The following is a 12,426-nucleotide window of genomic DNA, read 5'->3' on the forward strand; positions in this document are numbered from 1 at the left end:
GACTCTACTCGAACTCGTACTCAATATAAATGGCTAGTCCTTCAGCTAGTGACACACCTGACGACAAGGAGGGGCTGGGAGGAGACTCTAGGTTTGAATGTAACATCTGCTTCGAGCAAGCCAGCGATGCTGTGGTCAGTATGTGTGGCCATCTGTTCTGGTAAGTCAACGGTACCGGTCTAGACTGGTCCACAAAGTTTTACTGTACTTTCAGGCATGCACAATAAACATACATCTGTCGTATGCACTGTAAATCATGTATATTCTTCATCCATGCACACACTACCTGTACCCTCTTCATGCTGACCAATAAAGCTGGCCGTGTATCCATCGGGTAAGCTCATATACGCAGCGTTTTCATCACATGACCGTGACATCATATAATTATTATGATCTATAAAAATAAGAATTACTAAGGGGTTAAGGTTAACCTAGCACTATCGATTAAAGCATTTGTTTTCTTCCTGTAGTGGATTGATTCTCGTCCGAACAATGCTACGTGCCCAGTGTGCAAGTCAGTAATAGACAGAGAGAAGGTGATCCCCCTCTATGGTAGGGGGGCTAAAGAACAGACTGATCCCCGAGATAAAGTGCCCCCCAGACCCCAGGGGCAGAGGGAGGAACCACAACACCCACAACACCAGGTGAATCCTTGTGTGATGTGTGTATTAGGCCTTCAAATCTAGTACATTTCTTCCCGTAGGTTATGGGCGGCTGGGATGGTATTCAAGTGTCATTTGGAATAGGAGCCATCCCCTTCACCATGATGGGAGGGGTGTGTGTGTGTGTTTGTCGATGTTAAAGATTAGCTGATAAATAATTAGGTTACCACATTCTCATTCAATGTGCCTTTCTATTCATTACAGCCAATATTTCAAATGTTCAACTTCGGAAACGATGTACGAAGACGTAAGTCACATAATGATACTGTAAAATAAATGTTTAACTTTTTTGTACGAAATTATGTACCGTATTTACTTGATTTAACGCCCATCTCGTTTAAACGCCCATGGAAAAAGCTCTCTTTGTCAATAAACGCCCATGTGTATGGGCGTGGCACTGTGGGTGGAGCTGAAGTAGCGCGTGGAACCAGTTTCAAGCATGGCAGCATAGAATAATAGATATTACTATTATTTTATGATGGAAGAGACACGGAGGGAGAAATACCACTCCTACGACTTCAGATTTAAGCTGAGAGCTGTGGCAGCAGCCAAGATTAGCGCAATAACTGCTGCTGTGCAAGAGTTTGAAGTAGACATAACAATAAACACCCGTTTTGAATAAGTGCCCATCTCGTTTAAACACCCCCTCTACAGATGTTTCTAGGAGATTAAAGGCGTTTAGTCAAGTAAATACATACATAATAATACCTACTATTTCATGTACATGTACATACAATATGTACGCAATTGTTATGGTAGCACTGATGTATATGGTAGCCTATGAGGGATTTGTGTATTGTAGCATCTTCTTGTTGTTTAATAGAGTCACAAGCCGTCACTGTTGCATGAGTCTCTACATGGAGTTTGACTATATAGTCTACTGGTTCGCCTTGCAAGAGTGGCAGCTTACGAGTCTATGTGTTGTCTCAGAGGAGATACGACAGGCGCGGTGCAGCTAAAGTAATTAGCCTCTGATTACTTTCAGCAAAACATACGACGTAGGCGGGCGTTTGAATATGCACAACGTGCACGCTTGGCTAGCTAAGTAATATAGTTATACATGGGATATAATGGCTCGATCAGTATAGTGACGTATAGGCCGGCCCGAGGATAAAAAAGCACTAACGTATACATGCATGCATGCACATTATTCAAATGCAGCTGGAAGGCAAGTGAATCCAATACAACAGGCGAATGAACAGAAACTGGCTAGGATCTTTCTAATTGTAGCCATTTTGGTACTTATTCTTATCATGTTCTCATGATCATAAATTAAATTTTTGTGTGTCTGTCGATAGCAATCACAAAACTCATCATGCATAGTATGTCAGTTAGATTGTGTGTGTAATGATTTTATTATAATTTATGTTCATGCACTTCATTATTATCTCTAGACCTGCATATGCGCTCTTTGTAATGCACTGATCGACAGTTGTGTATTGCAGTACGTTATTTTTTATTCTGAACAATACAATTAAACTCAACCAAAATTTAATGTCTCCATTGTTATATAACACACACAGAACATCATACAAACTGCACCACAGGCTGATGTCATAAATAATTCTCTCTAATGAATTGCACCTAGCACAAATTATGTGTCTGACTCCACGGAAACTGACTACTTTCCAGGGGGGTGGGGTGGATAGACGATTCGACCAGGGGTGAACACTGCAGGGGAACAACATAAATTAGTGCTCCAAAAACTATGTATACAAGAATTTACGCGTTTCAGGTAGAAATTGAGTTACATGCATGCATGCATTATAATTACTTTCCACATACATCCACGTACTAGGTTCGATACTTAAACTATATAAAGTGACATGATAATAAAAGATCTATAGAAAGCAGAGGACTCAGGAGTGATGTACAATAAATGCAGTAGTACAATCATATTACTCATGTACCGTACTCTACCGAGATGACGCCCACCCCCACTTTTGAGTGAAAGTTCCTGCATAGGCTAATTAGCCTCGAGAATACACCCACCAGGAAGTGATGTATTTGTCAGTGAGCAAGTTGTCAAGAAAAGGTTTAGCAGTTTATTGTGCATGTGTACGCTGGTTAGCTCTGAATATAGCTGGATATAATTATAGCTAAATTTAGCTAGATCCTATTTTCAAGTATAAGAGACAAGGACAATCTTCTCTGAATCTCTCTCTGACAGTGACAAAGAACAACCTTCTGATGCAGAATATTGACTCTTTTATACCTAGCTACAGTGCAACAACCAAAGAGAGTAGATTTTTTTTTTTGGTACACATTTTTTACATTTTGTGGCATATCTTTTAAAGTAAAAGTGATATGATCTATTTGAGTGCAGGTACTTAAAGTTCAACTATTGGCGCTTCCATTGGACCACCACCTGTTACATCACATGACATCATCAGTATAAAATGGCTGTCTGAAGATGTGTACTTCCGAAAATATGTTAGGAATAGAAGTAGCTTATTTTGTTGAGTTAAGATCTGAAATTTGTTGTGCATGTACCTGAGTATATTGCTCATCTTTTGAGCTTCAACGGAAGTCTGGGCTACTAGTAAGTTCTGAGAAATACTGCATTTTGTTGTTTTTTGGTGGCAAATATGTTAGGAATACAACTTTCGATTTTATATTAGTTAAGGTCTGATTTTTGAGCAGCATGTACTACAATAGTGTACTTTTCATCTGTACTAACTTACAGGAGTTAGGCTAGCCTCTTCTTTGCTAGAGCGGCCCATCTTGTCAAAAACAGTGCTTTTTATGACTTTTGGGGTGATTTGCCTACGTATAAGGCTCAATTGCCACGCCCCTGTGACACAGAATGACCAATACCAACTGTGTATTTGCAAGTAGACATCGCATGACCTTTGGATGTAGCAAATAACAACAAGATGATTTGTGATGTCACAAATCAATGAATATCATTGCATACGTCAGCAAAAATAGCAAAACGAAGCAAAATCACCATTTTTGACAAGAAGGGCCGCTCTAGCAAAGAAGAGACTTGTCTAGCTCCTGTAAGTTAGTGCAAATGAATTTTACACTATTGTAGTACATCCTTCTCAAAAATCAGACCTTAACTAGCATAAAATCGAAAGTTGTATTCCTAACATATTTGCCACCAAAAAACAACAAAATGCAGTATTTCTCAGAACTTACTAGTAGCCCAGACTTCCGTTGAAGCTCAAAAGATGAGCAATATACTCAGGTACATACACAACAAATTTCAGATCTTAACTCAAACAAATAAGCTACTTCTATTCCTAACATATTTTCGGAGGTACACATCTTTAGACAGCCATTTCATAGTGATGATGCCATATGATGTAACAGGTGGTGGTCCAATGGAAGCGCCAATAGTTGAACTTTCAGTACCTGCACTCAAATAGATCATATCACCTTTACTTCAGAAGATATGCCACAAAATGTGAAAAATAATAATATAAAAAAAAATCTACTCTCTTTGGTTGTTGCACTGTACTTTACACATGCATTACCATTGTTGTATGTTTATGTATTCATTGTATTTCAAGAGCTGGCAGGCCTCAGACACAGACAGAGAAGAATAGTTTCTTAATGAGTGGGCTTAATTTCGAGACTAACTACTGTTTTCGAAATTAAGCCCATCCCACCTGTAGCTGCTTTGTAGAATGCAATTAAGGTGGGCGTAATCTCGGTAGAGTACGGTATATGTACATGTTGTATGACTGAGTTGGCCAGCACAGCAAACTAACATAGTCTATAGAGCCTCTAGTAGAGACATTCTGAAACATAAATTTTGAGAACAGATTTAGTGGTGCAGCATTGGATCAAGTTTAGAGTTTTAGAAGTCAGCAAAGAAGCCTTCTAAAACAACAATCATATTAATTGCCTCGAATAAAGGCCGCAGGCAGCTACATGTAGCCAGCAGCCAAGGTGCAAGTTCAAGCTTCTTTAGTCCACAATTATGTTAAAATCTGCCCACTATTAAAACTAATAACTTGTTGTGTAAAGGCTATCCATGCTATAAACACAGTGTTATGATATCCAGGTGAGTAGACTCAGAATACACAAACAGACAAACAAACCAACGGACTACTATACCCACCGGCCTCGGGTAATAACACAATAAAGATTTCTCAAAGGCAGTATTAGTGTAAGTGCCCTAAGTGCTCACCTTGTGGTTGAGTGAGGTTGACGGCACTGATCAGAGGCTGTTGCTGGACATTGGAGTGCAGTGGCATCGTCCCAGCTGACACTCCCATGGGTGTGGCACCTCCACCAGCTGGCACGCCCCCCTGTTGGGTGTATATCATCTGACCACCCTGGGGGCTGTAGATCACCTGTTGGTACGGCTACAAAAGAAAGAAACTTACATACAAATTGTACTTTATAGAGTGTAAACATAAAAGGATAGTAACTGTCAGTGGGAAGGCAGCTGGCATGAAACTATGGAGTGTGAGCTAGTGCATTCAATTGTGTTGCACTGCAAACATTACTTTATCTGCCCATGAGAAGGATGGTGTTAGGGAATAGGGATAGTATAATCGACAGACATGCAGCAACTACAAGCTACAGTAGTTGTAACGTAGTTGAACAGAGCCCCAACCCCACCAGTGCACACACACAGAGTTGGGAACTACTACAGTAAACTATAATAATATCGGGTACTGTGAAAATGTTACAGTCCAAATTTGTGGGGATGGGGCTCTGTACAACTATCATTAATACCATACAAGAGAATCATACTACAGTCTTACAATGCTTGCAATCAATTTCAACAACAACATGTAGAGCATCTGGCTCACCTGTCCTTGGTGTGCTCCTGCAGCCAGCCCTATCCCAGGTAGAACGGCTCCGCTCCCTGGGAGGAGGCCTCCACCTTGCCCCACCCCCGGTAACAAAGCTGCACCCTGTTGCATCTGACCCCCTGCTGTCAATAGGCCTGACTGCTGAGCCTGCAGTTGCTGCTGAAACAGCTGCTGGTGTTGAAGAGGGGTCAACATGATTGGATGAGTATTGGGAGCTCCAGACACACCTGTCGTCACAACCTGAGTATAATAGGAACACAACATTACGCACTTCCACCAAAGAGTCTCTCTCTAGGAGATAATTATACATGTACTACATGTACAGTACGTGGATCTGTACAACACACAGAGGCAATTGCTGCAGTGTCATTCTGTTAGGTTGAAATAATAACTATACTTACAACTTTCTGTCATGCTGTAAGTACGGTACAGTGAACTTAATCTGTATAGAACGGACGCATAGTGATGAAGTACAGTACGTGGTACATTGTATCTCACCTGCTGTAAGTGCTGTGGAGCATAAGCATTGATCAGTCCCGGCTGTGCAGAGGGTAGTTGGTAAGGGGCGGGGAAGAGCACTGTGTGTGTGCAGGGAATAACCGACCAAGCAAGCGAATAAATAAATAAAATGACTTGTTACATGCACAGGCAGAGGAGGTACGACACGATCACATGACCAGCCAAAAGGACAATGAATCTCATTAACGTGTGCATGAATTCATTCAAGACTGTACAATATATATTTTGCAGTGCAAGAAATACATCTAAGATCAGGCTGGTTAGTTGGGCTTATGTTGAATGACGTGAAATAGCTTTTCGGTGAAGGAGGCTAGTAGTACATATACACAACAGTTACATGTACCTTGATTCCCAGGGCCCAAGAAATGGGTTTGCCCGGGTCGGACCATCCCCCCCTGTGGGATCATGAACCCCCCTGGCTGAGGCACCAACTGCAGTATGTACTCCGACGTAGGATAGAGACCCTGAGTGGGTGTGGTGGTCCTCTGCTGACGTTTGTACGGCCGATGTTGCCTGCTCGAGGGGTGATAGGTGGTGACAGTGTGACTCTGTGGACGTTGTGTGATGGGCGAGGAAAATATAGACTATTAGGTAGAGTATACTTCAGCTGTGTTTTTATGTAATGACTGGCACATCAGAATGGAGGGGATTGCCAGGGATCGGGTTGGTTGATGAAGGCCTTCTGCCTCTAATGACCATGCAACACAAAAAGTAGTGCACGCGATCGTGTCCAACCTTCTCTGATGTGCTATTGAATGCACTTTGTATGAGGATCATTATTAAGTACAAGTGCACGCATACCGTGGAAACTGGATTATTAGCGCATGCGCTCATGGGGTCAATAGCAGAGCTCTATACGCTTATATTCGAAAATGTGCCTGCCATTTTTTAGCCTTACCCAGTAACCGGATGTCTCTGTGACAGCTAGCGAGCTAGAAAGCGAGCAAAGCTAAGAAGCTTGAACTTGCACATTGGCAGCTAAACTACACTATGGACAGAGAAGTATGGCTCCTGGAGTAGGATTCAGCTAACAGAGACAACAAACCAGTCACAATTCTAGCTTTCTATTGCAGTGACCCTTTTACGTTGTTCCTGGTACGGGATCATTTCAGTTGTAAATACGTAGTTTACTTCGAGTAAAGGCCGTGTGTAGTTTAGCTGCCAACGTGTAAGTTCAAGCTTCTTAGCTTTGCTCGCTTTAACATCAAAACCTGTCACTAAAAACTAATAACTTGTTGTGTGAAGGCTATCCATGCTGTAAACGCAGTGCTATAATTATGACATCCAGGTAAGCAGACAAACAAACCAGATGAATACTATACCCCTGGCCACTCTCGCACGCCTCGGGTAATAATTATATCATTATTAAATGCAGCTCAAGTGTAAATACATGTATGTATATTATTATTAAAATCCCCATGGCATACGCATAAGCTTGGGAATATACAATCATGCACATTTTGACAAAGTGAGAGAGCTTTAATTCACAACAATATTGAGTTTACCGGAGAAGCGGGTGTGGAGGAGGCAGCAGTGACCACTGGAGAGAAGCTTGCTCCCGGAGGTTTGAACTCTTGGGCATTTAGGTTGAACTTGAACGTCTTTGCATTGGGGTTCAGCTTAAACATTGTCCTGAGGAATTGAATCCCCCTTAAACTTACACTTTTACTAATAGATAAGCACACGCATGTACAAGGAACAGCTAGTACGTATCACACACAAATAATTATCGCAAACACTAGCAGCTTTGTACAAGTACACTTCACAGGGAAACTGCTACGTCAATAACTTGGGACAGGATTTCTAGTATACATGTATGTACACGTATGAACAGCATTAAGAAAAAGGGGGAAGGTGGAAAGCTGTGTGCCAGATCGAGGCACAACAACCATTGCTGCAGCCCTTTTTACAGTGTACCGTATAGCTGGTAACTTCGGGGGGGCAAAATTAATTCGTGGTTGAACACTGGAGCACAAAATATTAATTTACCTACGAATGAAGTGACCTTTACCTACAGTGCAAGTAGCAACCACGAAAATAAGATCCACAAACTGACTACATAACGAACATTGCCCCCCCCCCCCCCCCCCCCCTCGAAAATTACCCGCTATCTGCTTACTTATTGTCAGCAGGCTCATTGTCAGTGGTAGAATCCGGCTCAATACTACGAGGATCTTCAACAGATGATGAAACATCACAAATAGTTGAGGCGCCAATTGTGGTTTCAACAGTGTGACCAGTGGCTGGTATCTCACCAGATATCTGGAGGCAAAGTTATAGTACATTGTACACAGGTCACTAGCTTTATACTTGTCCACAAACTATTTAACATCTGAACATCACAAGGACAAACAACCATTGACAAGGTTTCATCCATACATGCTATGAAGAGGGAGAAAATTATGAAACAAAGGGGGGAGGGGCAATCTGTATATCCGTCTGCAATACACCTGGTGGGTCTGGTAGCATTCTCCCACTTACGACGGCATTGAGGATCCAAATTCCCCCCCCCCCCTAAATGACCAGTGTCCAATAACTGCTGAACTATCAGAGCATGATGTGAGGACATTAAGTAAACTGTTTGTGGTATGTACACGTAGAGTAAGAAGTACACAACATGTATAGTAGGCTCCAGCTTGCACACTCACCGGCTCAACTACAGCACACTCTTCCACTTTCACGAGTGACGTCTCCACAGTTACTGGCTCGGAGCTAACATTACTAGTGCTATTATTAGTGTCTATTACAGTGGCACGGTGATTGTCTGGATCTTTAGCTGATTCAGCATTTGACACAATGTCGCCAGATTCATTATTAATTGTTGACTTGGAAACTGATGTGGACAGATCTGCAGAAATAGAGCTTGGGGATGGTTGATTGCATGCTACTGAGTCGGGTTGGTTGCTGTTTTCTGTCATACTAGGTGCATCCGAGTGTGGTCTTTGTGTGGAGGTGGTGGACTGGGTGGGAGTATGAAGCTGTGATGACGTCACGGGTGTCGGGGGTAAGGGAGGAGCTTCACTACCACGGACCACAGCACTGAATCTAGAGAAATAAAATTGCACAATCGAAGAGCTGTACAGTAGTAGATAGGAAATTTTTACTGTGTTCATGCATACAGAAACTATGTGTGTAGGACATCTCTTATACTGTACAATTATGTGTACAATTTAAGGGTAACCTAAAATTTGCTGCTGGTATAAACGTTGCAACCAACATCCAAAATTTGCTGCTGGTATAAACGTTGCAACCAACATCATTGCCACTGGTGGATCTTTGAACAAGTAATGTGTAGACAGCACGATCGTGACCAGTGGTAGTGGTGTGACTGCATGCGTGCATCACTCACAGTTCTTCCTCTGTCCCAACATCATCATAGCCACGCTTATTCTTTCCCTCAATCTCATTGGCCAGTTGTTTTGCCCGAGCAGCGCGATGTGTGTATCCATCACTGTCTCTATTCAGCTCAGTCCTAAGACAAAGCAGCATGCAATGTGAAAAATTACATAAACTGTATGTACATGCACATGTACATTGTACGTGTACAATAAACAAGGAATGAATAAATGCATAAGCTGTTGTACATGTACAATTAGACATTGACATGTACAATTCATATGTACATGTGTAAGAGCTACAATGTATACTGCAAGACACTTTGACAGTATCTGACGTACGTGTATTGCGACAGGTCTTCGTCAAAGTTTGAAGTGACTTGAAATTTTTCCCTATTGACTGAAAACATATCCTCTACAGACCACCCTTTGGAGTTCTGCACAATAATTAAAAACATGAACAGCATAGATGCCCCACACATGCTAAATAATTCTAGGAGGTCGATGTGCTTGAATCTATCTCAGATTAACAACATTTACACGTACCTTGTACCATGCACAAGGATTAAATTTGTACATAATTATATACATGTAGAGGAGTTCTTCTACAAGTGGGATTTGATCAACAGTAGAGTTTCCGATATTTGCCTAGGGTGCTGTTATTGTTACCTCCATCTCCAGAGAGTCTGGCGTATCAGCAAAGTCTGTGAAGCGCTCAAATTCCCTACCGGAGGAGGAACCATTGCTCTTGCTGATCTCAGTGTCCGTCTTGAATATATCTGCCATGTTCATGTGATTGTCATGTGTGATATGTTACGCGACAAACATGTATATAAACATTGGTACTATACATTGCTCGAATGAATGCGTTTATTTTTAATCTACAGTGCTAAAAATAGAATACCACACAATAAGATTACGTGCAGGCACAAAAATTTGTACAAGAACGAAACGCCCACACGAGTTCTTCATTCACATTCCTTGACACCATTTATAATTATGTGTAGTTCAAACTGAAACTCTAACCGCAAAGGCGGCAATTAATTATTGCAGTACTCTCTTAATTGTAAATGGGCAGGCATAAACACAACGTTTGGTTTAATACACAGATAGACACATGACTGACGCGAGCCCTTGCACATTATAAACTAAACATGACTGACTCACAGTACTTCACTCTAACAGTGGTACAAGATATTAATGGTAAATGTTACTATTAAAGCTTTGAATATTTGAAACAGATTCACCTCCGGATAGAAAGGGCAGTTTAAGAAGCTACATGTACATAGATGCCCAGAATCGATTTGGTGATCGAGCCAGTGCTTTCACACATTATACCCATACCAAATACATTGCCTTACCCGCCCCACCCCTATACAGGGGTTGCTGTCATACTACTGTACTTTCATATAATATATATAATATATATATATATTATAATGTATACGCACAATCATGATTATGTAAGGCGGTAGGTACAGCATCAGTACCAGACAGATAGACACACCTGTACTCGAAGAGGAATTGGGCTCTATTTTGGCAGATATGTTGACCACAGAGTTGAATTTTAACTCTAGCACCTCCTTCACATTATCTCTAGAAAGAATCTGCCAAAAGTTAAAGTATAATGATTAACTTTCAGTACTCAAGTTCACTGAATACACATTGGAATCTGGGAAAACACTGTATACACATGTACACAACTCCCTCCCTCTCCCTCATCACTACCTTGCTCTTGTCGTGAGCCACACTAAGAACTATGTCCATGTTGGGAGAGACAGCACGGAGGACACCTTCATACACCACTCCGGACGTGGTATTCACCTCCACCACACATCCCTACATGTTGATCACGTGAGGGTAATGTTACTGTATGTAAACTAATGCAATGGACACACTAATAACAAATGGATACATGCCAGTAGCAGCAAACCAGACTAACAAGTGTACACTGCTGCAAAAGAGAGTACTGTTAATAACATTCAGGGTTTCATACAGGATTTTTAGCTGGGAAGAGGGTTCAGGGGGGTCTGGGAATTATTCATTCCACAGAAAATTTATTATTATCTGAGGTGCAATTTGACTTTCAAACCATGAAATTTTACCATACTTCTTTTAATGAGATTGTAGGCGTTTTTAAAGAGAAAAATCGTTATGACATCAAATTTTTCTAAGGGGGGGGGGGATTTTACCAGAGAGGAGATATCTCCCCTTTCCCCTCCCCTGTATGGCACCCTGCTGACCCACCAATAGCTTTGCATAATGATATGAAATAGGGAGTTTATCCAAGTTTTTTTAACTGCTCTGCCTTCGAAAAATGCAAAAAATTTACACATCACGAAAATTTCACGCTACCGGTATACGGTATACAATATCCAGTGCAGTTATATTACCTCTTAATTGAAACCAAATTGCAAAAAGGGGTCACTAATGAGTACACGGATGTAATGATATACATGCAACATCTAGGTGCAAAGCAATCAGGTTGCAATGTAAGTTGAAGAGTTCCTAACACCAATAAACGCAGGACATTAATTTTAGTGTCAGATATTATTTTGGAGCCAGCAAGGGAAATTAAAAATGATCACTAAAACCACAATTGTATATTCAAAGAGCTCACAATGAGTGTGGTGACTGCATGAGCCACATGTGAGTTGGAGTACACACCCTCATGACCTGTGCCGTCACCCACGTGACCAGGTGGGTGACCAGGGGTCGGCTGCTGATTACGAGGTGCATCTGTCCAGGGGTTTCCCCTGCAATTAGTGTGAGATATACCATAAATCATGCATTTATGCTCTAACCGAACTACACAACTGCCCCTGCAATTAGTGTGAGATATACCATAAATCATGCATTTATGCTCTAACCGAACTACACAACTGACACGAACTGAACAGCTGATTCACATGATATATTTTATAGTGTATAGGTTATGTGGGAGAACAACTAGGTATGGGCTAGCTGCAAGAAACTGATGTCTCACCTGCCCTGGGGTTGCCTAGACTTTTTGTTGTGTCGTTGGCTCATTCCTAGCATAGATAGAAGAGGGCAAACGAAGAACTTTCCAAAAAAGTGAGTGGATGGTGCACGTGATTAGGGCACCAGAGGTTAAAGGTCAGAGGTGACAGTTTC

At 41.5% G+C, this 12,426-nt stretch overlaps 2 protein-coding genes across 3 annotated transcripts; one reads left to right on the forward strand and one right to left on the reverse strand.

Annotated features, from left to right (window-relative positions):
- The first annotated feature begins 17 nt into the window (after positions 1 to 17).
- Positions 18 to 2,141, forward strand: LOC135339946 (E3 ubiquitin-protein ligase RNF185-like). Of its 2 annotated transcripts, XM_064536201.1 has the most exons (6): positions 18 to 160; positions 316 to 334; positions 471 to 644; positions 704 to 775; positions 867 to 909; positions 1,824 to 2,141. In XM_064536201.1, the coding sequence occupies exons 1-6, from the start codon at positions 30 to 32 to the stop codon at positions 1,925 to 1,927; spliced, it is 543 nt and encodes a 180-aa protein (XP_064392271.1). In that variant the 5' UTR covers positions 18 to 29; the 3' UTR covers positions 1,928 to 2,141. The 2 variants fall into 2 exon arrangements, with proteins under 2 accessions (XP_064392271.1, XP_064392272.1); XM_064536202.1 differs by lacking the exon at positions 704 to 775.
- On the reverse strand, positions 2,134 to 12,420 carry LOC135339925 (ataxin-2-like protein). Its single transcript, XM_064536167.1, has 15 exons — positions 12,278 to 12,420; positions 11,912 to 12,047; positions 11,020 to 11,130; positions 10,799 to 10,898; positions 9,961 to 10,070; positions 9,634 to 9,728; positions 9,306 to 9,428; positions 8,605 to 9,001; positions 8,076 to 8,218; positions 7,462 to 7,588; positions 6,300 to 6,504; positions 5,936 to 6,015; positions 5,435 to 5,677; positions 4,804 to 4,981; positions 2,134 to 2,333 (listed from the first exon to the last, which is right to left on the reverse strand). Exons 1-15 carry the CDS (start codon positions 12,328 to 12,330, stop codon positions 2,284 to 2,286), a joined length of 2,151 nt encoding a protein of 716 aa, XP_064392237.1. The 5' UTR covers positions 12,331 to 12,420; the 3' UTR covers positions 2,134 to 2,283.
- Between the last annotated feature and the right edge of the window lie 6 nt (positions 12,421 to 12,426).

Source organism: Halichondria panicea, chromosome 8 (assembly GCF_963675165.1).
Source record: "Halichondria panicea chromosome 8, odHalPani1.1, whole genome shotgun sequence".
In the NCBI taxonomy this organism is placed as follows: domain Eukaryota; kingdom Metazoa; phylum Porifera; class Demospongiae; order Suberitida; family Halichondriidae; genus Halichondria; species Halichondria panicea.

What these genes read in the sequence shown, in the direction of transcription:
- LOC135339946 (XM_064536201.1), top strand. Translation starts at nt 30, where the DNA reads ATGGCTAGTCCTTCAGCTAGTGACACACCTGACGACAAGGAGGGGCTG. An exon ending in CACAACACCCACAACACCAG is followed by an intron (nt 645 to 703) that starts GTGAATCCTTGT and finishes TTCTTCCCGTAG; the next exon opens with GTTATGGGCGGCTGGGATGG. An exon ending in CGGAAACGATGTACGAAGAC is followed by an intron (nt 910 to 1,823) that starts GTAAGTCACATA and finishes ATTCAAATGCAG; the next exon opens with CTGGAAGGCAAGTGAATCCA.
- LOC135339925 (XM_064536167.1), bottom strand. Translation starts at nt 12,330, where the DNA reads ATGCTAGGAATGAGCCAACGACACAACAAAAAGTCTAGGCAACCCCAG. An exon ending in CAGACTCTCTGGAGATGGAG is followed by an intron (nt 9,729 to 9,960) that starts GTAACAATAACA and finishes ATTATTGTGCAG; the next exon opens with AACTCCAAAGGGTGGTCTGT. An exon ending in CCTCCACACCCGCTTCTCCG is followed by an intron (nt 6,505 to 7,461) that starts GTAAACTCAATA and finishes CAACGTCCACAG; the next exon opens with AGTCACACTGTCACCACCTA.